Source organism: Callorhinus ursinus, unplaced genomic scaffold (assembly GCF_003265705.2).
Source record: "Callorhinus ursinus isolate GAN/ISIS: 27379988/994484 unplaced genomic scaffold, GSC_fseal_2.0 scaffold40, whole genome shotgun sequence".
Classification (NCBI taxonomy): Eukaryota; Metazoa; Chordata; class Mammalia; order Carnivora; family Otariidae; genus Callorhinus; species Callorhinus ursinus.
The window spans coordinates 12,883,141-12,909,103 of NW_027397102.1; the positions used below are offsets into that span (position 1 = coordinate 12,883,141).

General features: G+C 34.0%; 1 protein-coding gene across 1 annotated transcript in view; it reads left to right on the top strand.

Annotated features, from left to right (window-relative positions):
• DACH2 (dachshund family transcription factor 2) overlaps positions 1-25,963 on the top strand; it is a 907,788-nt gene that overhangs the window by 871,968 nt on the left and 9,857 nt on the right. The window contains exons 8-11 of the mRNA XM_073880945.1: positions 12,839-12,987; positions 13,113-13,260; positions 18,840-18,986; positions 21,409-21,474. Of these exons, the coding sequence (XP_073737046.1) occupies positions 12,839-12,987; positions 13,113-13,260; positions 18,840-18,986; positions 21,409-21,474 (510 nt within the window). The remainder of the gene's footprint in view (positions 1-12,838; positions 12,988-13,112; positions 13,261-18,839; positions 18,987-21,408; positions 21,475-25,963) is intronic.

The window sequence follows — 25,963 nt, forward strand, 5'->3', positions numbered from 1 at the left end:
AGTTTTCTCATTTAAACCTCCCACAAACACTCTGAGGTGGTTCTTCCTATTCTAAAATAGGGACATTGAAGTTTATAGATGTAACATGCCAAGATAAAGAGAGATCCAGTCATAGTCATTGCATTATGAGTAGAATAGCAGAGTCATACATTTTAGGGGAAAGAAGATTTAAAACAAGATAGTGGGGTTATTTGGTGATTGACCTTTGAATAACCATTGAAGTTAAACTGAATGATACATTTGTGAAAACTTTTTAATTGATTAAGATTTTTGGAATTATTTCTCTTTGTCGTACAGGCAACCTATAATTGTCTACTGTAGTTATTAGAAGAAATCACTACCACACTTTTCAATTTACAAGTTTGTGAACTCATTTTAATTTACAGCACAACACCATGCACACCAGGTACTCACTAAATGTTTCTGATAAAAGTCATTGAGTTAGGGGTGCCTAGGTGGCTCAGATAGTTAGGCATCTACCTTTGGCTCAGGTCATGATCTCTGGGTCCTCAGACTGAGCCCCACATCAGGCTCCTGGCTGGCTCAGCGGGGAGCCTGCTTCTCCCTCTCCCTCTGCCTCTCCCTCTGCTTGTGTGTTCTCTCTGTCTCTCTCTCTCTCAAATGAATAAATAAAATCTTAGAAGTTATTAAGTTATTGCATTTAGAAACTCAGTAATTTGAAGCAGCATTATAACTAGTCTGGTTGGTATTCTTTGCTCTGGCTAGCAAAAATAATATCTATTTTTACCAAAGCACTCCTGTGGCTTTAGAAGCAATTATGGAGACAAATGAGAAATTGAAACACAGTTCCGTTTTTTAATTTAAATTCAAGCAGCCAACATATAGTAAATCATTAGTGATACACAGTTCTTACCCTATAGCAACTTACAGCAGAATAGGGAACTAAAGACACAACCAAATACATAGTAATACATAATAATAAGTAGAAAATGCCATAAAAGAGTACCCAAAATGTGCTTTGAATGTTCAGAGATTAAGACAAATGGATTAATAATTTATGGGTTACATTGTAGGATTGAATACAATGAAATCACTAAAAAGAATACTGTGTACTATGAATGTATGTTTACAACAAAAGTATTTCCATGATATACTGTCAAATAAAATAGTTTCAAGAATAAGAAAAAGTCATTTAGATATGAATATTGAAATAGAAGAGAGTAAACTTGAAAGAAGCCCTCCAAACTAACTAGAAATGAAGATGAGGAAGAGCAATGTTAAAACATGAAATAAAATGGCACATTAATATGTTCTATTAATGATGTTTATCCCTCCCGCCCCCCAGCTGTATCCTATAAATTATTATCATTTTAAGGAAAAAGCTTGTTCAATGGACAATGTAAGTTCTCATGGCAATAGACAACATCTAAAAGTAGGATTGTTCATTTGGTGAAAGTTGTTGAATGGAACATTACTGATAGATGCCTACCTCATTGATAAAACTTTTGAGATTTTCAGAGGAAAAGCAATCGTTTTGGTGTCTTAATGCCTCCAATACACGAGAAAGAAAAATGTGAAAATTGCAGTGTTTTGCCCTAATAATTAAAATTTATTTTAAAAATTCAGCTTTGTAAAATATTAAATTATTTGTATCAATTTGAACTAACTAGGTTTACAACAGTGTTGCTCATCTATTAGGAAATCACTTCATAATTTTTATCATAAAAATATGGTCCCTTGGTGTCTCAATTTTGTATTTCTTAGCTAAAACAAAAAAATCAGCATATAGTCTCATCAATGTTTGTGTGTGGGAATTCATGCATGCATGTGCATGTTTGTGTGTCTGTGAGACAGAGGAGAGAGAGATAACTAATGACAAAAGAATGTTCTTTTTTTCTAAAATAAAAAGATTTTATTTAGTTATTTCACAGAAAGAGAGAGAGCACAAGCAGGGAGAATAGCAGAGGAAGAGGGAGAAGCAGGCTCCCTACTGAGCAAGGAGCCCGATGCGGGGCTCGATCTCAGGACCCTGGGATCATGACCTGAGCCAAAGGCAGACGCTTAACCTACTGAGCCACCCAGGTGCCCCAATAAAAGAATGTTTTGAATTTTCTTCATTGGTATGGTGGTAAAATAAAAAAATATATATATATATGACTATGCACAGATTATAAATAGGTATAATTGCAGTTATTAGTGAGGATATCTCTATATATGTCACATCTCTATATCTATTAATTTCTTATTAGTTTATAAGAGGTGACAAATTATATACTGCTGTATAGATTATTCTTGTCAGGTTTTCCATTACAGTGTCATTCTGATTTTGAATCATCTTTATTTTTTAATCTTTTTTTCCTTATTTAAAAAAATTATTATTATGCTATGTAAATCACCATACATTACATCATTAGTTTTTGATGTAGTGTTCCATGATTCATTGTTTGCGTATAACACCCAGTGCTCCATGCAGTACGTGCCCTCTTTAATACCCATCACCAGGCTAACCCATCCCCCCAACCCCCTCCCCTCTAGAACCCTCAGTTTGTTTCTCAGAGTCCATAGTCTCTCATGGTTAGTCTCCCCCTCTGATATCCCCCCTTCATTTTTCATTACATTACATTACATATAATGTATTATTTGTTTCAGAGATACAGGTCTGTGATTCAACAGTCTTACACAATTCACAGCACTCACCATAGCACATACCCACCCCAATGTCTATCACCCAGCCACCCCATCCCTCCCACCCCCTATCACTCCAGCAACCCTGGAGTTTTGTTTCCCGAGATTAAGAATTCCTCATATCAGTGAGGTCATATGATACATGTCTTTCTCTGATTGACTTATTTCTCTCAGCATAATACCCTCCAGTTCCATCCACGTTGTTGCAAATGGCAAGATTTCATTCCTTTTGATGGCTGCAAAATATTCTATTGTATATATATATACACCACATCTTCTTTATCCATTCATCTGTCGATGGACATCTTGGCTCTTTCCACAGTTTGGCTATTGTGGACATTGCTGCCAGAATACCCACTTTCCACCTTTTTTGAATACAGAGAAATAATATCTAAGGATTGATGCATAGAACTGTGATTTTCCTTATTAAACAATTGCTTATGTTAAATCGTACTTGGAAAAGAATTTTGTTTTTATCTGTGTAGACTCACATTTTTAACTCTAGTTTCCTGATTCTATGTTTACAAATAGGTCTCATTATACACTTCTTTTCAGTGAAATGTAAATTGATATTTAGAATCTCTAGATCTATAGAAGAGGCTAGTTGATGTGTCTTTAATTTCATGCAATTCTTTTTTTATTTATTTTTTGATGTAATGTTCTGTGATTCATTATTTGCATATAACACCCAGTGCTCATTGCAATACGTGCCCTCCTTAATACAGTTCTTAAAGCTGTGAAGATATATACTTAAATTTAGTTATAATTTTGAAGTGATTTATTAAAATTGTACAGGCTAGTTTAAAAAGATATTGCGATAGGAGGCAATATAATCATCTTTAAATATAGCAAAATTTGACCTTTATATAGTCCAGTGGTTTCTCAAGCTGTGGTCCCCAAACCAGCAACATCAACTATCAATTGGGCACTTAGAAGTTCTAGTAGCCAGGTCCTACCCTAGGCCTACTGAATCAGAAACTTTAGGAATTGGGAAGTTTTTAAAAAACATCTTCAGGACATTCTGATACATGATAAGGTTTAAGAACTATTGTTGTTATAGTGCTAGATACTAGTATCTTGTTCCCTTGTGCCTTCCACCAAACCACTCTAGTCAGATATGCTAAGTCAAAACAAAACAAAACAAAACAACAGCAGCAGTGATTTTAAAGTTAGCACCTGAATTTCCAGGTCAGAACAATAAATTTCTCTTCCTTATTTGTGCCAGATTAGGAAGAGAGGTTTCTTCTCTAGTTGATTGAAAGGCTTGCACATTTCCTGGCAGAGAAACAAAATGAGAAATCTGCTTTACAGCCTCTGCAATCAGCCAGATGACTGAACCCTTAGTAAGGGTAAAAGTAGGATTATATTGAAACCCTGAGGCCATTTTAAAGTTAAGTCAACATAATTAAACATTATCACCTGGAAAAGTCAGCTAATTGATGGAAATGTGTGCCCTCCCCACAATCTTTCCTAAACACATCTCTTTAAAACATCAGCTTCCTAAAAGAAAACAAAACAAAACAAAAAACATCAGCTTCCCTCCCACTTTACTTCTATGCCCACTTTTGCTTCTTGTTTGTCAATTTCTGATGCAGAGTGTTACATTATTATTCCCCATTCAGTTAATGTTATCTCTGCAGCCTTTTTCACAGAAGTAGCCAAGGTGGTTTTCTGGAGAAGGGATTTGTACATGCCTCTGGTATTGTTTAGTTTTTTATATTAGAAATCTTTGTCTGTCTTGCAGTTTTCAGGGCAAATTTTGGTCTATGTATAAAATTTCTTTCCATTCTGGATCCTTACCTTTTTATTTTTTTTTCTAAATTTCTAGGCTCTAGTAAATATAGATCTACTTTTAAAAAAATCAGTCAATTTTGCTTTATCTTTGATGCAGTAATACATCATCTCAAAGATGATGGGAAAGTATGTGTGTGAGTCAGAAAGAGTTATATTTTACTATTTTTTGTTCAAAGGACTATGATATGTAGACAAGTTCAATAAATATACAATAGGCATGTTATGACAACTATATCAACTATTTTTCAAAATTGCAAAATTCTAGTTTGTCCCATTATCTGTATAGTAATCATTGATTTTATTGAAAAGGCTAAGATTTGACCAGAAACTCTGTACCTCTACCCCTTTCTTCCTTCCTCTGACCATATACTTATAAAAATATTTTTAAATTACATATTCATGTACAATCTTATCTTTTTGAATAAAAAGAATGGAATCAATCTGATGACTGGAAATCTTACCTCAAGTTTTAAGGTTACCAGTGTGCATATCCAAAGTCATTATAAGTGTTGTAAACCCAGGATAGTTACAATTGTAGATACTGAGAGGACACTAGTAGGAAAAATTTTAAAAAGACAAAGTTCCCACTTTCAAGAAGAGTGTATTGTAGTGAGATAAAATACATAACAAAAATAGTAAACAAATAAGTTACATTATGTATTATTGGTGATAAATTTTCTAGGAAAAAAGAAAACATGTTAAGTGAGTAAAAATAAGGGTACATGTTGCAATATTAAGTAGGATGTTGTGGTGAGCACTGTGTATTGTGTTAAGACTGATGAATCACAGACCCCTACCACTGAAACAAATAATACATTATATGTTAATAATAAAAAAAAGAAATACAAAACTAAAGAAAGTTAAATAGGATGTTCAGTATAGATTTCAATAATAAAGTGCCATTTGAGCAAAGAACTAAATTTGGGGACCCAAAATTAAATGCATGAGAACTATAAAACAAACATTGTAAATTATTGTGTTAGTTCTAAATCACAAGCTTATTAAATTCTTTATTAGAAGTTCAGTGCAGAAAGATGCCAGTAGCACACACTCCCACCCCCTCAATTCTGACAGTCAAAAATGTCTCTAGCCATTACAAAATGTCCTTTGGACTGCAAAGTTACCCCCAGTTGAGAAACACTGACCTTGACTTATGAAGTCTCCTCAGACCTTTGATAACTGAAAAACTAATATTGGCTTAATTGAGGGTGAAGCCAGGCTTATCCCATTACTACCTAAAAAAGAATCTTGCCACATGTTTTATGAGGTGTTAATGGATGCTTAGGTGGCCAAATATTTTACTATAGGCTCCTCTCCCACTCCTGGGAATGTTCAATTGCCATTTAATTTATTTTACATACAATTATTTTGCATTTCCTTTGGGTCGGCATTGTTGTACAAACTTTACAAATAGTAGCTTATTAGTCTTTATAACAACCTTATGAGATAGGTATTATTATTATCTGAAATTTACAGATAAGGAAATTGAGGCAGAGAAAAATTAAGTAACTTTCCCAGGGCTAGCAAATCACAGAGCAGAGTTTCCAACTTACACAATCAGGCTTTGGTATCTTTTGATCTTCATTACTATGCTCTCAGCTGTCTAAATTAATATGTAACATATGCTTATATTTAGCACTAGCTTTTTAAAGACTCTGAGTTGTTCTGCTTTAATAGATTTAGCAAATAAAAAAAAAAAAGAAAACATCATCCCCAGTGATATTTGAATCAAATAAACAACAAATTATTATTATCATTAAAGATTTATTTATTTGTTTGAGGGAGAGAGAGCATGTGCATGCACAGGGGTGTAGGGGCAGAGGGAGAGGGAGAAAGACAATCTAAAGCAGATTCCCCGCTGAGTGAGGAACCTGACATGGGGCTGTGTCTCACGACCCTGAGATCATGACCTGAGCTGAAATTGACTGAGCCACCCAGGCACCCCAACAACAAATTATTTTTTTATTTTTTTAAAGATTTATTTATTTATTTATTTATTTGACAGAGAGACACACAGTGAGAGAAGGAACACAAGCAGGGGGAGTGGGAGAGGGAGAAGCAGGCTTCTCGCCGAGCAGGGAGCCCGATGTGGGGCTCGATCCCAGGACCCTGGGATCATGACCTGAACCGAAGGCAGACGCTTAATGACTGAGCCACCCAGGCGCCCCAACAAATTATTCATTTAGTATAACGATGTCCCATGGAGTATTTTGGACACACTTACATTGAAGTCATTTGCTGTTTATCCGAAATTCAAATTCACTAAACACTCTGTAATTTATCTGCTAACCCTTGCTTTAATTAAAACTGTTTATCGTTGTTTCACCCAGTTTTTTCAACGCTATTTTGAGCAAGGCACCTTATTGGTATACCTAATATCTTGGGGAAATCCATGGGGTTTATTTTAATGATAGTGGGAACACTTTTCAGCTAGAGTGAATGGATTAGTTTAAATGCTTACTCCAGACTGCAGTGATCTCTCCTTTGAGAGGCACTTAATAACATGTCACATGATTTCACACTTAATTGTCCACTTCTATAACTTGTTGACTTTTATTCAAGATGTGTCAGCTCCTTAACAGCAAGGACTGGGTATCATACTTCTTCCAAATCTTCACTGGATATAATATTTGTTATCAGCATAATATTTTTTTCTGAAAGATGACTTATTTCTAATTCATAATTTATAAGGGAACCTGTTATGCCAAATTGCTAATCTAAGGATCCAGAGCAAAACAGGGCCATACTAGTTTTAGTAGTATTGTATCTCACTTTCTCAGGCTGGTGACCCTTCACCCTTTTGCTACTAGTTTTTGGTTTTCATTTGTCAGCACTATTTCTTTTTACATCTCCCTAAAGAAATGTAACAATTTGGGGATCAAGTTTTCTTTTCCACATTTGGTAAGGGCAACATTTGAGTCGTTGTTAACTCAGACCATGAACACTTCCTTATATTCATGAAAGTCACATCATTACACAGTAGTTGGTCATTTTGTTGTTATTATTCCTCAGTTTGGAAGAGGGAAGCAGGTGTCTTGCTTGTGCCAAATGTAATATTGACAGCACCAACAAAAGAAAGTCTCTTGAGCAGCAGTACATAGGGGAAAGCATTCAAATCAAATAGTGAAATATGATTTATTTGTGAAGAATAAAAACTGATGACCTGATGGCAAGTGGCTGCACTTTCCTACTGCTAAATGAGTCAGTGGTGTTCATTTTCCAATCCTGTATTACAATCCTCAAAGCCCAGAGGAAAGAGGACACACTGAACTCCATGAAAAAGTGGGAAAATAAGCACTGCGTTCATATAGAAAGTCTCTAGCAGTCTTGATTTTCATTTTTGGGGGACTTTTTCATTCTGAGCATTTACCATATGTTTATCTTTTTTATACAACTAAAGTTATTGTCAACCTTTACATGTATTCATCTGGGCCCTAAAGAAGAAATCAAAATTAAGAGCTTGTTCTGCAAATGGATTTCCAAGTATAGCAACTATACTTACCAAGTATAGCAAGTTTAACAAACAGGCTCAATAAAAGCAGTCTCCACTTCTCTACAATAAATGAAGAGGTTGCTCATATCCTCAGCTAGATTTAGCATTTGTCCTATCTTTATCTTTTAGCTTATACCATTGCATTTTGTGTGTTGATAAAGATTTTAATATACACATTTTGAACACCAGCCTTTTAAATCAAAGTGCTCAGTCAAAACCCTTTCTTCCTGGTTTACAAAGAGATGAATTTAACCAACAGTCTATGGTTCTAGTACTTGTCCATATTTAATTTCACTGCCAATTAGGATTTCTCAAGCCTCCTGAATAAATTCCTACATAACAGTGAATGTCTTTAAAATCTGAGCAAAATGTCGATGTCATTCAGATGTGAAGACCTATTACAAGATTGAAATAGATTTCTAATGCATATTTTATACATTTTTCGTAGCATGTGATTTAAATCAGAAAAAAAAATGACAAACGGTTTGACACTTTTTTCACTCATGTACACCAAAATATAATATGCTTCGACTAGCTTTTGGCTATTATGGACCTTAACATACAATGTGACCTTGGTCTGAAAAAGCATGTTTGGTTAGCACAGAAACTTAATCATAAGAAGTCATAAGTAGAATCCTTCTTCTTTACTGCCCTTTTCTAGGTTTAGGAAATTTATTGCTTGTGGGACAGATAGGATATGAACAATGGGCCAAATAGAGTCCAGGGTTATCTCATCTGTGTGAAAACTGCTGCTGAAAATCGATGTGACCTCTGCTACACTGTCATCCCAGTTCCCACCCTCTGTGTACTATTTGTCTTTTGGTAGAAGCTTAGATCTGTGTGCTGTCTCTATGTATCTCTCTTGGGCCAGATTATCAAAATGAATCATAGCCTGCATACCTCTTATATTTCTATTTATTTTCCTGGTGTTGACTAGGTCCGATGAAATATGATTCTTTTTGCATTTGATCCTCACTGCGGCAAGCAACACCTAATTCAACTGTGTCCATCTCTTTAAAGAAGAGTAATGCTATTTTGAAACTTCAATCTACTGTACAGCAACATTACAAACCATAGACCATGCAACCTGTCTTCATAGTCAATAGTAATGTTCCTTTCAGCCCATTCAATGGCATTTACTTCATCTCCAAATAGAAGACTTCTGGGAATTTTAATGTAGTTTTAATTTTGTTTTATGCACACTGAAAATATTGCTTTCATTTTGGGTACCTTGTTTGTAGAATACCCCTCAGATTCTTACCAGTGAGATTACTTGTGTATAGAGTGATATATAACAAATAATCCATTAATTTTAAGAACTCTGCCCTGATACAAAATGTTTATTCAGGGGAAACATTATATTACCTCTGAATCAGCAGGATGTCAATGTTCTAACTTTGTAGCAGTTCATTTTGTAAAAATAGATCTTCCAGGCTACATAAATTCATACTTTAAGATTTATAAACATCAATACAAAGGTGTAAAACCTCCCCACTTATTATCAATAAATCAGTATTCTATACATTTGTCATGTGCAGAAAACAAAATACTAGCTAAATACAGACTTCAAACAATATAAATAGGACATAATATTGCTTGGTTAGGTTTTAAGAAATGTGCTTTATAAGCATTAGAGATGATGCCTAAAACAATTTAGAATTTAGGGGTTTTTTTAGAATTTAGTTTTTTAATGACATATTTCAAATGTTCCAACTTTGTAATTGAAATAGATCATAGAATTTCTGATAATGTGTTCATTCCCTCTGGAATACTTCATCTCTTCCAAAAATACCACTGGCAAAGAAGAAAGGAAGGAAGGAAGGAAGGAAGGAAGGAAAGAAGGAAGGAGGGAAGGAAGGAAAAAGTTTAGGGTTAATTTTACAAGGGAATTGTACAAAACACATGCATCATGCATTTATACTCAAAATTTTTTTTAAATTTTTTTAAAGATTTTATTTATTTATTTATTTGACAGAGAGAGAGAGAGAGAGAGATAGTGAGAGCAGGAACACAAGTAGGGGGAGTGGGAGATGGAGAAGCAGGCTTCCCGCCGAACAGGGAGCCCGATGCGGGGCTCAATCCCAGGACCTTGGGATCATGACCTGAGCCAAAGGCAGACGCTTAATGACTGAGCCACCCAGGCGCCCCTCAAAAATTGTTTTTAAAGTTTTATGAAAAAAACAATTCCTAAGAATACGTTCATTATAGCTTCTTGTGCTAAAAGAAAATTAACAGATTAATTTATACATTTTATTGAATTCTTTAAGACAAATAATGCTTTTTATAACATTTTGGATTCAAATAATATGAAACTGTTCATTCTATAAAATAATTGTTCAGCATTTTTTATCCATATAGATTTTGGAGAATTGGAATTTGTAAAAAAAAGAAATTGAAAATGGTGATCTTTATTAAAAACATTTTATGCTGTCCCATTAAAAATCTCACAGAAAGTTCTCACAATTCTATGCCATAGCTTCCCATTCAGTAAATGGAGCATACCATTTGCTATGGAGCAAACCATGACTATGAAATCTGTGTGATTCAAGACTCTGCATACTACATGTATAGGCTGCTTGTAATTGAAAAATTAGCTCTAACTATATGATAAATCCATATTCCTATCCCTACTGGAACCAGAACCAATAGCTAAATTTTTGTGAAAATTAGTTAGGTCCAGATTCAAGCCTAGGTTTTTTTGTTTTTTTCTTGAATGACTCTCACAATATATAGGGTCACTGAAAAGTTTTTTGACTAAGGAGATGCATATTTTCAAACTTTGCTTGTGCCCAGTTACCGAAATGAAGAGACTCTAGTGAATAGAGTAATTTTGTTTGAGATGCTATGATTCACCCATCATGCACTGCTGTTGAAGCCATTTAAGAATACCAGGGTTTGAAAGATACAGATATAGTAAGATGAAGGGGCACCTGCACCCCAACATTCATAGCAGCAATGTCCACAATAGCCAAACTGTGGAAGGAGCTGAGATGCCCTTCAACAAATGAATGGATAAAGAAGTGGTACATATATACAATGGAATGTTACTCAACCATCAGGAAGGATGAATACTTACCATTTACATCGACATGGATGGAACTGGAAGTTTTATGCTAAGTGAAAAAGTCAATAAGAGAATGACAATTATCATATAGTTTCACTCATATGTGGAATATAAGAAACAGTGCAGAGGACCTTAAGGGAAGGGAGGGAAAACTGAATGGGAAGAAACCAGAGAGGGAGACAAACCATGAGAGACTCCTAATTATGGGAAAGAAATTGAGAATTGCTAAAGGGAGGTGGGTGGGGGGATAAGGTAACTCGGTGATGGGCACTAAGGAGGGCATGTGATGTGATGAGCACTGGGTGTTATACACAACTGATGATTTGTTGAACACTACATCTGAAACTAATGAAATGTTGGCTAATTAAAGTTAAACTAAAAAAATTACCAGGTTTTGGGGGTGCCTGGGTACCTCAGTTAAGTATCCAACTCTTGATTCAGCTATGGTCATGATCTCAAGGTCATGAGATTGAGCCCTGTGTTGGGCTCTGTGCTAGTTGGGAGTATGCTTGAGATTCTCTCTGTCACTCTTTCTTTGCCCCTTCCCTCCATTCTCTCTCTTTTTCAAATAAATAGATGAATTAAAAAAAAAAAAAGAATACCAGGATTTGTTTTGCTACCTTCCAAGATTATTTCTTTGTAGCAGTTTATTTTTACCTATGTCAAAAACGTCCCAGTTTATAATTGCAGGGAAAAATTTGCTGTCTGGTTCATACATCTAACTTAAAAAAATGTCCAGTCAGAATTCAAGTACACAGTCAAGTAGTTAGCTTCTCAGTGTAAGAGATGATTCTTTTTGTAATTAGATATATCTGTTTAAAGCATCTTATTAAACAAAAATTCTATTGGTGTCTCTTTATCTGAAACTAAGAGAGAATCTTGTTAAAGTAATGAGAATGTGGGAGAAGATAATATAAAAATAAAAGGGCAGAAATGATACAACTTGTGTTTTTACACCACAGGTAATATTTTTTCATAAGTAGTATTCTTCAAAATAAAATTTAACATCGGAAATAATCTAAATGCCTGTCAGCTAGTGAATAATTAAACAAAAAGCAATGTATCCATGTAATGGAATACTTTTCAGCAATAAAAAGAAGAAACCACTGATACATGCTACCACATGGATGAAAGTCAAAAACATTATGCTAAGTAAAAGAAGCCAGACATAAAAGACCACATATTGTATCTATCTGTGTAAAATATCCAGAAAAGGTAGTCCTATAGAGGCAGAAAGTAGATTAGTTATTACCACGGACTGGAGGGTGGGAGAAGGACACTAACTGTAAATGGGCATGAGGGGTAATTTGAGGGTGATCAAGATGTTCTAAGATAGATTTGCGATAATGGTTGCACAACTCTGTAAATTTACTAAAAAACATTGAAATATACACTTAAAATAGGTGAATTTTATTGTGTATGAATTATATTTTGATAAAGCTATTAAAGAATGGAGGTGATAGATGATAGATAGATGATAGAGAGATAGATAATTGATGATAAATGACAGATTTGAAAAGGAAAACAAACAGTGTATGCTTTACAAGGAGGGAATCTGACTAATTTATAGGTATTCATAAACATATCATAAATGTATTTCTCCAAGTCTCATGCCTCTTTAGCAATAAATGTTGTTTCATTTTTCACTGATTATTTACTGATACATTTATTTTAAGAAACTAGAAGCAGCTGGGGAATAACTATAACTTCCAATTAAGACTGTTCCATCATCTAGTTTTACAAACAAAATATTTATAGATGTTATTAGAGGTAAAGGAAACACAGTGAAAATTTTGACCTGTTAATTGTGAACATTCTGATATTAATTTTGTTTTTTCCAGAAGAAGTATCATTTCAAATTCCAATGATGAGGTCACCCTTGGACAAGATCCAACTGACTCCTGGGCAGGCATTGCCTCCTGGATTCCCTGGACCGTTCATTTTTGCTGATAGTCTGTCCTCCGTGGAGACTCTGTTGACCAACATTCAGGTCAACAATATTTCTATAAACAAAATAAATGTAATACAAGACATTAGCATCTACATTAATTATTTCAGATTTGAGTAACTAAAACAGATAAGATGAACTGCATGTCATTTGCTGTACTTTGACAGGGCCTACTGAAAGTGGCTTTGGATAATGCTCACATCCAGGAGAAGCAGATTCAACAAGAAAAAAAGGAACTGCGAATGGAGCTCTATAGAGAGAGAGAAATTAGAGAAAACCTTGAAAGACAGCTCGCAGTTGAGCTTCAAAGCAGAAGTAAGTTTAACAAGTTCAATTACAGAATAAATATTTTGTTGTAGATATTCTCAATAGTAGTAGAAATATTCTCAGGGATAGCTTGGAACTACTGAAAAAATGACAAGATAAGAATCAAATACTGTGTGTAATCCACATAGTAAGATATTTATACTATTTCTCTTATAAAAGATAATGAAATAGATCTGGACTTCAGGCCACTTGCAGATTTAGAAAATATGAATATTCTTAGTTTTCTCACAATTTTATAAAATACCCTGGATCTAAACAATCTAATAATTTCTTGTAGATGAAATGCTTAATCTTTGCCCAGAACAGTGCTAGATTCTGGGGATTTAAGATAAATAAAACACAGTCCCTGTCCTGGAGAGATTTACATTTTAGAGGGCTAGCACAATCAACCAGTTAATTTCAAGACAAAGTGGAAAGAACAATGATGCACAGTATTTATGGTTATATAGAGAATGGGTAGTTAGTTCAGCTTGGTGGGGGAGTTAATGATTGAGAAAAGGTTTCTGATGCTAATACTTGAATCTGAAGATCAGTAGGCTAAGAAAGGGCATGAGAGTATCTGAGTGATTTGGACATTCTAGATAGAGGTTTCAGTGAGCATAAACATGAAGGCAAGAAGCCTCATACATTGACAACTATAAAGTTTGTTATTACTGTGGCTCTGAATTTTATGAAGTGAACTGTGAGAGATGATGGGGAAAGATGAGGGTAAAAGCTAAACTGTAAAAGACATTTTTAACCATGTGGAAGATTAGCTTGGATTTTGTCTTATAGGTGATGGGAAGTAGTCAAAGATAAGCAGGGGGATGATCTGGTCTGATTTAAATTAGACCACTTTGGTATTGGGAATAGATTAAAGAGGGCTTGGAGTAAGACTAAAAACAAGGAAATTATGTAAAATGAGTTTGCTCTTGGCAGTGGGGGTGAGGACTGAACTAAGATTCCATAAGTAAGGATGGAGACAAAAGAGAGAGAATGGAGAATTAATGTTCACAAATAGAATAACTTTCCAACCATGGGGAGACATGAGATTATGTACAGATATGGATAAAGAGACTAGTTCATATCAACACCAGAGAAAATTTAAAACTTCACTTCAGCTAATAATTTCCACCTTTTCCTTACATTTACCATAAATTACTAAACAGCAAGGAAAGTGATGATTGTGAATTTCAACCTCTTCTCTTCTCTGCTTACTCTTCTATGGAAGGGTCACTAAGTAAAAATTCAATAAAATAATTAAAAGAGTGGGAAGGAGAGGCAAAGAAAGGGAGAGAAAATCCACAAGGTAGATAATGTCTCCTTAAACAAGGAAGAATAATTCCAGTTGAGTGAAATCCACTAACTTTTCATTATTTCAGAGTAGTATATTATATTCCAAAAATTTTGGCAAGTAATTGAAAACTTACTGTATATTTTCCTTAAGGCCTGGGAACCACTGTTAGTCTGGTTCAAAATATAAATTCAGTCATTGCATTTAAAAATAATTAAACCTGTTTAAAAAATAAAATCTTTTTTAAATTTAATTTAATTTTATTGTGTTATGTTAGTCACCATACAATACATCATTAGTTTTTGATGTAGTGATCCATGATTCAGTGTTTTCGTATAACACCCAAAAATAAAATCTTAAAAAAAATGGGGGGTACCTGGTTGGCTCAGTTGGTAGAACATGTGACTCCTGATCTCAAGGTTGTAAGTTCAAGCCATACATTGGTTGTAGAGTTTACATAAATAAACAAATAAATAAAATCTTAAAAACAAAAGAATTAAACCTCTCCTTATCTTGCCAAAGTCATTAAATACTATTAAGCAAAAGCTAATTTGTCTTTTAAAGTTTAGAAAAAAATCATTTATTTCTGGGATTTGTTATACAAAATAGATTATTATGATTAGCAGTCATAAAAACATATTTTTAGTAAGATAATTTTTATACTAAAGAACCTAATAATCATATGTTAAATATAATAACATTCTGATTGACTTCTACATATCTACTACATAGAATAAAAATGGCTTCTAAGTTTTGTGCTCATACCGGTTTCTGTTTATTAACTTCTCATAGACACTTCAGGTCTATCTTTATAATTATTATGACATCAATTGTCTTTTAAAGAGGACTAGACATGGTAGGGGAGCCTGGGTGGCTCAGTTGGTTGAGCATCTGCCATTGGCTCAGGTTGTGATCCTCGGGTCCTGGGATCGAGCCCAGAGTTGGACTCCCTGCTCAGTGGAGAGCCTGCTTCAACCTCTTTCTCCCTCTCCCTCTGCTCCTCCCCCCATCTCAAGCTTTTACCCTCTCCCTTGCTTATGGCTCATGCTCTCCCCGCCTCATGCTTTCCACAACCCCTCTCATGCTCTCAAATAAATAAATAAAATCTTTAAGAAAAATAAAAATAAAAATGGCCTAGACATAGTAGATGCAGTATTTTATCTACTATCAAACTTATTCTGAAGTATTTGTATTTAATAAATGTAGCATATTATGATCTAATAATAATACCACTGCTACTACCATAACATATCCCATCATCACTACTACTATCATTACTGCCACTACTACTAGTACTACTACTACTGGCTAATGTGCTAAGCACTGTTTTTAACATTTATATACAATGACTAGCATAATTATAGGAACCTACTCTGTTAACCTCATTGAGTTAGAAAAAAATTATGTACTTCATCTCTGTAAACCTCAGTATCCTCATCTATTCCAATAGTTGAACTGGAAAATCACTTAAAATTCTTTCTAGTTCCCTAAATATCTCATATCCAGTATAACTAACTTTTTATGACAAAGGGTGAACTCTATCTGAAGTCATATGATTGAAAAGAAAGAGGGGGGGACAAAGATACAATGTAGGGATCTGAAGGGGTACGTGCACCCCGATGTTTATAGCAGCAATGTGCACAATAGCCAAACTATGGAAATAGCCAAGATGTCCATTGACAGATGAATGGATAAAGAAGATGTGGTATATATATATACAATGGAATATTATGCAGCCATCAGAAGGAATGAAATCTTGCCATTTGCAACGACATGGACGGAACTGGAGGGTGTTATGCTGAGCAAAATAAGTCAGTCAGAGAAAGACATGTATCGTATGATCTCACTGATATGAGGAATTCTTAATCTCAGGAAACAAACTGAGGGTTGCTGGAGTGGTGTGGGGTGAGAGGGATGGGGTGGCTGAGTGATAGACACTGGGGAGGGTATGTGCTATGGTGAGCACTGTGAATTGTGTAAGACTGTTGAATCACAGACCTGTACCTCTGAAACAAATAATATATTATATGTTAAAAAAAAAACAAAAGAAGAAGATAGCAGGAGGGGAAGAATGAAGGGGGAAAATCGGAGGGGGACACCAACCATGAGAGACTATGGACTCTGAGAAACAAACTGAGGTTTCTAGAGGGGAGGCGGTTGGGGGGATGGGTTAGCCTGGTGATGGGTATTAAAGAGGGCACGTTCTGCATGGAGCACTGGGTGTTATATGCAAACAATGAATCATGGAGCACTATATCAAAAACTAATGATGTAATGTATGGTGATTAATATAACATAATAAAATTTAAAAAAAGAAAAAGAAAGAGGGGGAAATTGATGTTATGGTTAAAAGTAACAACTCTCCAAGTATATAGAAAGAATAGTAATTATATATATGTAAATATTATATAAAAAACATAGTTTTGTATATATATGTATATTTAGAATTCCTATTATTTTTTTTCCAATTAAAAAAGTAACTAGATATAGTCCCAGAAAAAATGCTCAGTACATAGTAGGTCCTAAATAAATGATAGTTATTTATTTATATAATTTAAAGTAATATGTTGATGCTGTGGGATTGTTGAGCACGACAGTCAAAAGAGAATTCTTGAGATGTTTTACAGTGCAACTTAGTAAGTTTATTTAAGTAGCATGGCGACAGGACCCATGGGCAGAAAGAGCTGTACTTTTTGCTGTATGAAGCTGGTGGTTATATGCTTAGTGCTCAAAGGAGAGGGATATGCAGGGAGTATTACATCATAAATGTCTTCTTCAAATAACTACTCATAAAACTGCTTTCACAATATTTCTCTGGTGCTTATCATTCAGTTCATGGTAACTATCAGCGAGGTTTACAGGCAGTCATAAGGCCCTTTAAGAATGTAGCAATTAGGGCACCAATGTATGGCTTGAACTTACAACCTTGAGATCAGGAGTCACATGTTCTACCAACTGAGCCAACCAGGTACCTACCATTTTTTTAAGATTTTATTTCCTTCCTTCCTTCTTTAAAAAAAAAAAAAAGAATGTAGCAATTAGCACATAAGTGATCCTTATTGAAACAATGCAGGCTACTTAGGTCAGTTTTTTGAACTAAAGGTAGACATTTTTTTGCTTCTCTCCTCACTGTGACATTGTTTGTAATATATGTAATCATAAATTTCAAGGGAATCAACATATAGAATATTTTTGAGCCAATGATTTTACAGGAAGCAAAATTTTGTATTATTAAGGACATTAAGTTATACATTAATTTGAATAATATAGATTTCTGATTTAAATAATTTGTTAAATGCTTTATATGAATGGTGATAATTAGGTATAATTAAAATAGTAAAATATTTTTATGTTGAACATCATTTAATAATCTTTCATCAAAAAATGACAGAACCCAAGAGTACCTGGATGGCTCAGTCAGCTAAGCATCAGATTCCTGGTTTTGGCTCAGGTCATGATCTTGTGGGTTGTGAGATAGATCCTGCACTGGGTCTCCACACTTAGTGGGGAGTCTTCCTGAAGATTCTCTCACTCTGCCCCTCTCCCCTCTCAAAATAAATAAATATTTTAAAAAGTAACAGAAACCATATTTTCTCAGTGTGTTTTTTTCAAGTTTTCCAATTTTGTTATTACCTCAGACTTCTTAATTTTTGTTTCACATAAACATAAATTTACCTGGGCAAATTATTCTTTTCAAGTTGCTGAAGGTCATTTATGTGAAAGACCTTGAACTGTGAAATAAATACAAATGAAACTTAAATTAGCATCATAAGTAGTTCAATAAAATATTTTAATTATATGTAAACACTTTTAACATGTTTAAAATGTCATAAAATTTTTAATTTTACGTGTTTCTTGAATGTTTTTCTATTGTCACAATGAAAATATTTCAATTTTTAAAAATTGATTCAGAAAGACTATGAAGATTGGTGTACTTAAAACCCTGCTATGAACCAATATATTGAAGGTGTCCAATAAGTCTATCTAAGAAATTATCAAATATTTAATGCTATCATTACAAGCATGTAGTTAGTGAAAGTAGAAAATAATTTTCTACCACTACTACCACTGCCATACAAATGTATGTTTATAATAAAGCATATGCACTGGAGAGGTGAAAGCAAAAAGAAGCAAATTGTATGATTGAACACTCTGAATCTAATGAGAACTGGAACCCAAAGAAGCTAATGATATGATTTGTGTCTCTTTGTATCTGTATCTATGGTTTATAATCTACCAAAACTGGCAACTGTTGGCCGAAGTTTTGCCAACCATTTACCTTTTCATGTTTTAGCTACCATGCAAAAGCGTCTGAAGAAGGAGAAAAAAGCCAAGAGAAAATTGCAGGAAGCCTTGGAATTTGAATCAAAGCGCCGGGAAAAAGTGGAACAAGCACTTAGGCAAGCCACTACTAGTGACAGTGGCCTGAGGATGTTGAAAGGTAATGTCAGATTTGGACTTTCACACTCAAGGTACACAAAGAAAAAAACCCATTTTAAAAAAGAGAGAGAGGGAGAAGAAAGAAAAAAAGAAAAAAAAAGAAAGAAAGAAAGAAGAAAGAAAAGAAAGAAAGAAAGAAAGAGAGAGAGAGAAAGAAAGAAAAGAAAGAAAGAGAGAGAGAGAAAGAAAGAAAGAAAGAAAGAAAGAAAGAAAGAAAGAAAGAAAGAAAGAAAGAAGGAAGGGAGGGGCAAGCTCTGTTCAAGAATAAAAAATCAATTTGAGGCCAAGTGCTTTAGTTATTAATTAAATGTATCAAAATAATCCCTCTTCTGGGAGATACAAAAAGCCTAGGAATAACAGGAAATCCTGCTGACTTTTGCAGTAGCAGCAGTAATACTGATAACTCCTTGCACCTAAAATGTAAGTAATTTATGTCCATTCATATTAAAATATGCTGATGATTGGTGTACTCTATTTTAATGAGTTATAGGATGCTGGTTTCTTTAATGTAGATTGCATCAGTGTTGAGGGTTTAAGGAGGGCCTGGATGAAAAAAAAATTTGTTCTAAGTACATTCCTGGAGATTCTATGAGAAGAGATGCTTCTGTCATGAAATATCTTAATTCCAAATTTTTCTTATTACATTTTCGATTATGAAACCGCACATCATTTCATCTCATAAAATATTCAGTTTCTTCTTTCATAGCACATTGACAGCTTATATTTTTAACTGACATGTTAAATATACATATGTATATTAATATGTGTGTATAGCAAGTATAAGCCTAAGAATTTTACACACACGTACACATACCCCATACACATAAAACTAAGAGGGTGCTGCAGTGTCCTATACTAAGAATGAGTAGAAAATTTTTTATAAATGTGAGTCATATTCTTTCTTTCCAAAAGTTCAGTTCCCTTTTTACTGTGACTGTCTTGGATCATTGTGCTCACAATCAATAGAAATACAATGCTAGATTATTAGCTCATGCTAACCATGCCTCGTTGAGACACAGAATAAAAAAGAGTAAGTAATTATACATTAACATTTTACACAATGGGACATCTTAGTGGGAGCCAGCATCCTTGCTTATTAAAGGTTTTAAAAATAACATTTCTTGAGTAGCAATGGGACATATGTTCTGTGCACTCATTATTGTTATTTGAGGCCCTGAACTTGTCATTCTGAAGTGGTTTGACTTTGTTTTTACATATTTAAAATCCGCCCATAATTGAACCCCATCTAGGTCTAGCTTTTCTATCATGAAGGAAAAACAGCTGTTTCTACAGCATGATGGGTAGCTTGTATTCAAATCGTTTTCTTATCTTAATCTTTGATGGCATTGGGTGATACATTGGCATCTATTATCACATTACCAAGAGTGTCCAAGTGAACGTGTATATACAGAAATGCTCATATAAAGCTGTGCTTCATGGATATGGATAGCTTTTAGATAATCACATCTCATATTTAAAATTGAAAATAAAAACCTAACTACTTCTTTTTTCTCAAATTTTTTTCAAAAACAATTTGTGTATCTTTTTGTCCTTATAGCCAGTACTGCATAAAGACCACAAACCATAACTTGTGCTTTGGTGTTCAGTGTGCTTAGCATAGAGATAACCTCATCATCTATCACATTTTACAATGAAAATTATAGCATAACAATGGGGAACTTCCATTTATGCAATTGTATCGATCATTTTCTTATTTTACAGTCAGGTCATGTTACCTGATAGTCTGAGGGGATTATTTTCCTGAGAATTATATCTAGAGAATGAAGTAAATAAGTATTTACTATATACTTGAAACTCTATGCCAAATTGTAGAATTCAGCTATAGTTTATAATCCTCCCCCTTACCATTAAAAACAGATATACAAAAACAAAAATTCCATCCAAGGTCTTGTGTTATCTATAGGACCAAATTACTGGTTTCATTTTAAGTAGAATCAGGAAAAAAAATAGAATTGTACCTTAATCTTTTTTTTTATTTTTTTTAAAGATTTTTATTTATTTATTTGAGAGAGAGAGAGAATAAAAGAGAAAGCACATGAGATGGGGGGAGGGTCAGAGGGAGAAGCAGACTCCCTGCCGAGCAGGGAGCCCGATGCGGGACTCGATCCAGGGACTCCAGGATCATGACCTGAGCCGAAGGCAGTCGCTTAACCAACTGAGCCACCCAGGCGCCCCCTTAATCTTTTTTTTAAAGATTTTATTTATTTATTTGAGAGAGAGAGAGAGAGAGAGACACAACATGAGAGGGGAGAGGGTCAGAGGGAGAAGCAGGCTCCCCGCTGAGCCGGGAGCCCGATCCCAGGACTCCGGGATCATGACCTGAGCTGATGGCAGTCGCTTAACCAACTGAGCCACCCAGGTGCCCAGAATTGTACCTTAATCTTGAATGTCACTTCTTTCAGATACTGGAATTCCAGACATTGAAATAGACAACAATGGGACTCCTCATGAGAGTACTGCTATGCAAGGTACAGTAAACAGCATACTCCTCTCTATAACTGTCGGATATGGGGTGGGCATGAGCTCCTATGTTGATATTCTTTATATAAATAAAAGAAATAAGTTTAATTCTTCTTACTTTATGGCAGAGGCAGAAGTCTTCAATGTTTTTTGAGATTATATACATAGGGACTAATAATTTTACATATACAATGTGGGCAAATTTCTTGTATGTTTAGCTGTTAAAAGGATGTTATTTATGTGTTAGACATATTCTAAAAATGCATAAATGTGAATATAATTTACCTTTCCAAAGTTTTTCAATAATATACTTTTAAAAATCTCACTAATGTTTGTAAAAGGCACAGGTAGAATAATCATAACTTATCAATATGTTTGATGAGTTTTAGACAATACTTTTTATCAACTTCTAAATTCCAATGCCAAATTTAGATAACTTGAGAAACCATATAAATATGGAAATAAGACCACAACTTATTCATGATTCTCAGGATTCCCATAAATGCTTAGATCCTTTAAAATATTTAAAAATACTTAGTAGTAAGAGAATAGATGAAACAAATCAATATAGAATTTCACTGGAGTGCAAAACAACCTGAAAAGAGAAATTGAATTTAACCACTGGAGTTTTTCTAGTCTGATTCTAATGCAGTTTTCTAGCCCTTTGTATGCAGATTACCTTTATTTTTTTGTTTAATATGAAAAAATGTCTCACTCTAATAAAAAAGAAAAGGTAACTCCATGAGAAAATGATCTCCTAAATTCAGAAAGCAAGACAATCGTGGATATCTTGCTTGCTAGAGGATTAACTGATCAATGCCTTTCCATTGTGTGATGACTGGATCTGCATGAAGGCAACAAAACTAGATGTGACTGAAAGATCCATTTGGGTTCTTTTGTGTGTCACCATTTATGTGTCAGTTTCAGAAAATTTAGAAACCCTCATTCATGTAGATTTGTCCATCATTTTTACAAAACAAGGAATGCAGAGCTCATAGATCTTCTGATAATGCCTGTTTCTACTGCAGTTGAGTAGACCTAATTAATGCGTTAATTTTGCGAAGTGTGAAAGCATGTATGTTTAGTTCATTCAGTGAAGCTTTTGATATTTCTTATCCCTCTTTTGCTTGCCTGCTTTCTTCCCTCAATTTAAAAGCTGTGTCAATGTGACCAAAGTCAATATGGACGAGACTCAGTGTTTGTCCAATCAATTCACCACAGTTAAATTTATGAGGAAAGTCCTACTAGTTGTGGGCTACCACTAGTTGAGTTTGCTACCACATAGTGGGCCAAGGTAGGGTTGAATAAGCCTGAAGCTTTTAATGACTTCTTAATTTGTGGCACACAAATATAGACCCAGTCTTTTATGGAACATTGAGTTTGATTGTGCCCCTCCTTTGATGGGATATAAGGTCAGCTTTGGAACTGGAGAGGTTAAAGCAAATGCACCATCAGTGGGTTGTATCTTTATTATCCTTTAATCTTATACTTTCAATTCATTGTTCTTTGTTTAATGTATATGGTGACTTTAAGTTGCAGCAGTAACATCTTTTCCAACTCTGAAATAAATACAAGCATTTTTTACTGTCTTAAAGTTATTTAATTTCCATGCAACAAAAAACAGATATCTTATTCATGGGAGGTTAGATATAAATCAAAAGCCTTCTATTTGGTTTAAATTTCCTTATTTTAACAAAACCTGCAAAGAATAGCTTTTGCATATTAATTTGTGATCAGGGTAGGACACATTTAATATATATTTTCATTGAGCATACTTTTAATAAGTTCTATTTTTTGCTGGCTAAACATGAGGGAATTAGTACACTTTTAAAAGGATTAAGACAGAATTTATTTTGAAGCAAGGGAATTAACTTTTACTACTTTTTTCAAATTACAGATCAAATTGTCTAATAATTGTTAGTCTCAATACATGGTAAAGTATGGTGTGTTAATAATTACTTATTGAATATCTGCCTTTTAGGTTATGTTAAATAATCTTGATAAATGTAATGAAAATGGAAAAGTACACATTCTCATCTCTCTTAGCATAGCATTTAAGCACTATAAATGGTAAAGTTCCCATCATCAATTTATGGAAAACTAGAGTTAATCCTTTGTGTTAATATGACAGTAGAATCACAATTTAATATCTAAAATAAGTTTATTTTTTGAGCAAAAAAATTTTATTAGCCCATAGGATAAGTGCCTGAAAATATTATCAGAACTATTTTGCATATAGTTCACAAAATCAATCAATTCAAATAATTACCTGAAAATCCCAGTAATATTACTTATTATTTAAGATGTTCAGTATTGAAAAATTACTTTTATATGCATTTATGAACTTCAGAAAATGTATAATGCCTGGAAAACATAAAATGCAAACTTAGCCATTATTTTTTCATTCTTCCTAATACTTTTGTTCTTGTGTGTTATAGCTTTTATCTTTTGGGACTTATTTTGATACTGACTTCATCTTTCCATTTCCCTCAATTACCCATTTTTTATCTTGGAAAAGTATTTGCTAGCATTGTTTATGAGGGTCAATTCAAGCATGCCAATCCAGTGCCATTTCCAAAACTCATCTTTATCACAGCAAACAATTCTAGCATCAGTGAAGCGTTTTCTCTTCCTATTGTCAATAGCTCTGCTGGATAGAAATCTATCAATCACCCAGTGTTCTCGCTTTTGAAATTAAATCAGTTCCAATGGGATATCTCCTTAAAAGTTTTAAAGAGGACTTGGAAGAATGTTGCTTGGCCCCCTTTAAAAGTAATAAAGTCATATACAGATTTATGATAATTATCACATGCTACTAAGATTCTTATATGTATTCTAAATCTCTTTACCTTAGTTATTTCATGTCTTTTATGCTTCGAATGTTGTTTGACAGACAAGGTATGCATAAGCCACCTTTTGTAACCCTTATTTTAGCGGTCTATTATAGCAGCTTCTTCTGAATATTTTAAGGTGATCAAACAATGAATACATATTCATTCTAATGGCTCTGTCCACTATTGATGGAGGTGAAGGATTCGGTGGAGCATATACAATAATATTGTCCCACCTAGATTCACAGAACTCAGTTGAGGACCTGCAAGACAGCACATTAACCATCTTATCATCCAATCTCTGTTTCACATAAAATAAACATACTGGGTGTCATAAGTGCACCTTCAGATCAATGATTTCTGCAAATGACGTTCAAGTACCATTTGTGTAGTGCATTTCTGCTGATAAAAGCAAATTAAATTAGCACAGCTACAAGTGCACTGATAAAAACTAAAACTGAACAGCAGTACCATTAGCTAACAAAGTAATATTTTCTCTTTACTGTGTTCTGCCATTTAGTTATTATCCTATCGGAAATCTAATTATAATCCTTTTACTCCCTAGTCAAACTTCAGTTTTTGCAAGCTTAGCATTGACAAGTGATTTCATTACATTTGATTGCCCGCGCCCAGATTGACTTAACTTCACTTGGACACCTAAAAACCCTCTCAGTTTCTTAGATTCCCTATTTGCACGTTAGAGCAACAGCTCCTTTAATTAATTAGCACGACAGCAGTAACATGAACTGCTGAACAGAAAATAACATCATTTTATGATCACAGGGAGACTTCTTTTGCATGTTTATACCTTAGTTAACTCTTGTATGACTATATTTCATTGTTAGGGGTTACTGGTACAGTTGACAGTGCATGTTCTTAAATTTTTGAAAATTGACCTCATCATATTAATAATAACAGATAAAACAAGCCCAAACTCTTAAGTTTTAGAAAACACACAACAGCCTTCATAAACTGACTTTCTAGGAATGAAATAAAATAAAAAATATTCAAGGGAGATAACATCATAAATTGCAAGGGCACAGTGACACATTGCTCCTGTTCTTGCCACTGTATTTGTTTGGGGAAAACGAAACAAAACAAAATTTAAAAAACAAACAAATTAGAAACTGTTTTTGCAAGAAGAATGTCAATCTGTGCGAATAATTTTTACATTTGCTTTTTTTTGTCTACATGTTTGACCATGACACAAAATGATTTAACACTAGAATATATTTTTCCATAAATATGGTGGAATCTTAAATAATTTTCTTTCCTTTTGCTACTAACACTCTGGAAATAGATATTAAATCTAACCTACATGTTAAAAGTAAACCAAAATTTGATGCAAAAGATAAACCTACTAAAAATTTTTCTCTTCTGAGCCATTTTTGTTCAGAAAAATGTGAAAGCTTATTCAGAGAATATAGACTAGCCATTCTAAAATATAAAAAACATGATCTCATCTATGCAGCACTTGGTGAAGATGCCCCTGAAGAATTAAAAGAAGGTGACTAAAGTGTCATTTGACTCTAAAAGTAACAGACACAATTTTAACACTTCTATGCTAAAAAACACACTTATATCTTACAACATAATTTAATATATGTGTTTATAGTATAGAAATTTTAATCTATATTTATACTATGAAATATATATGAATATGTAT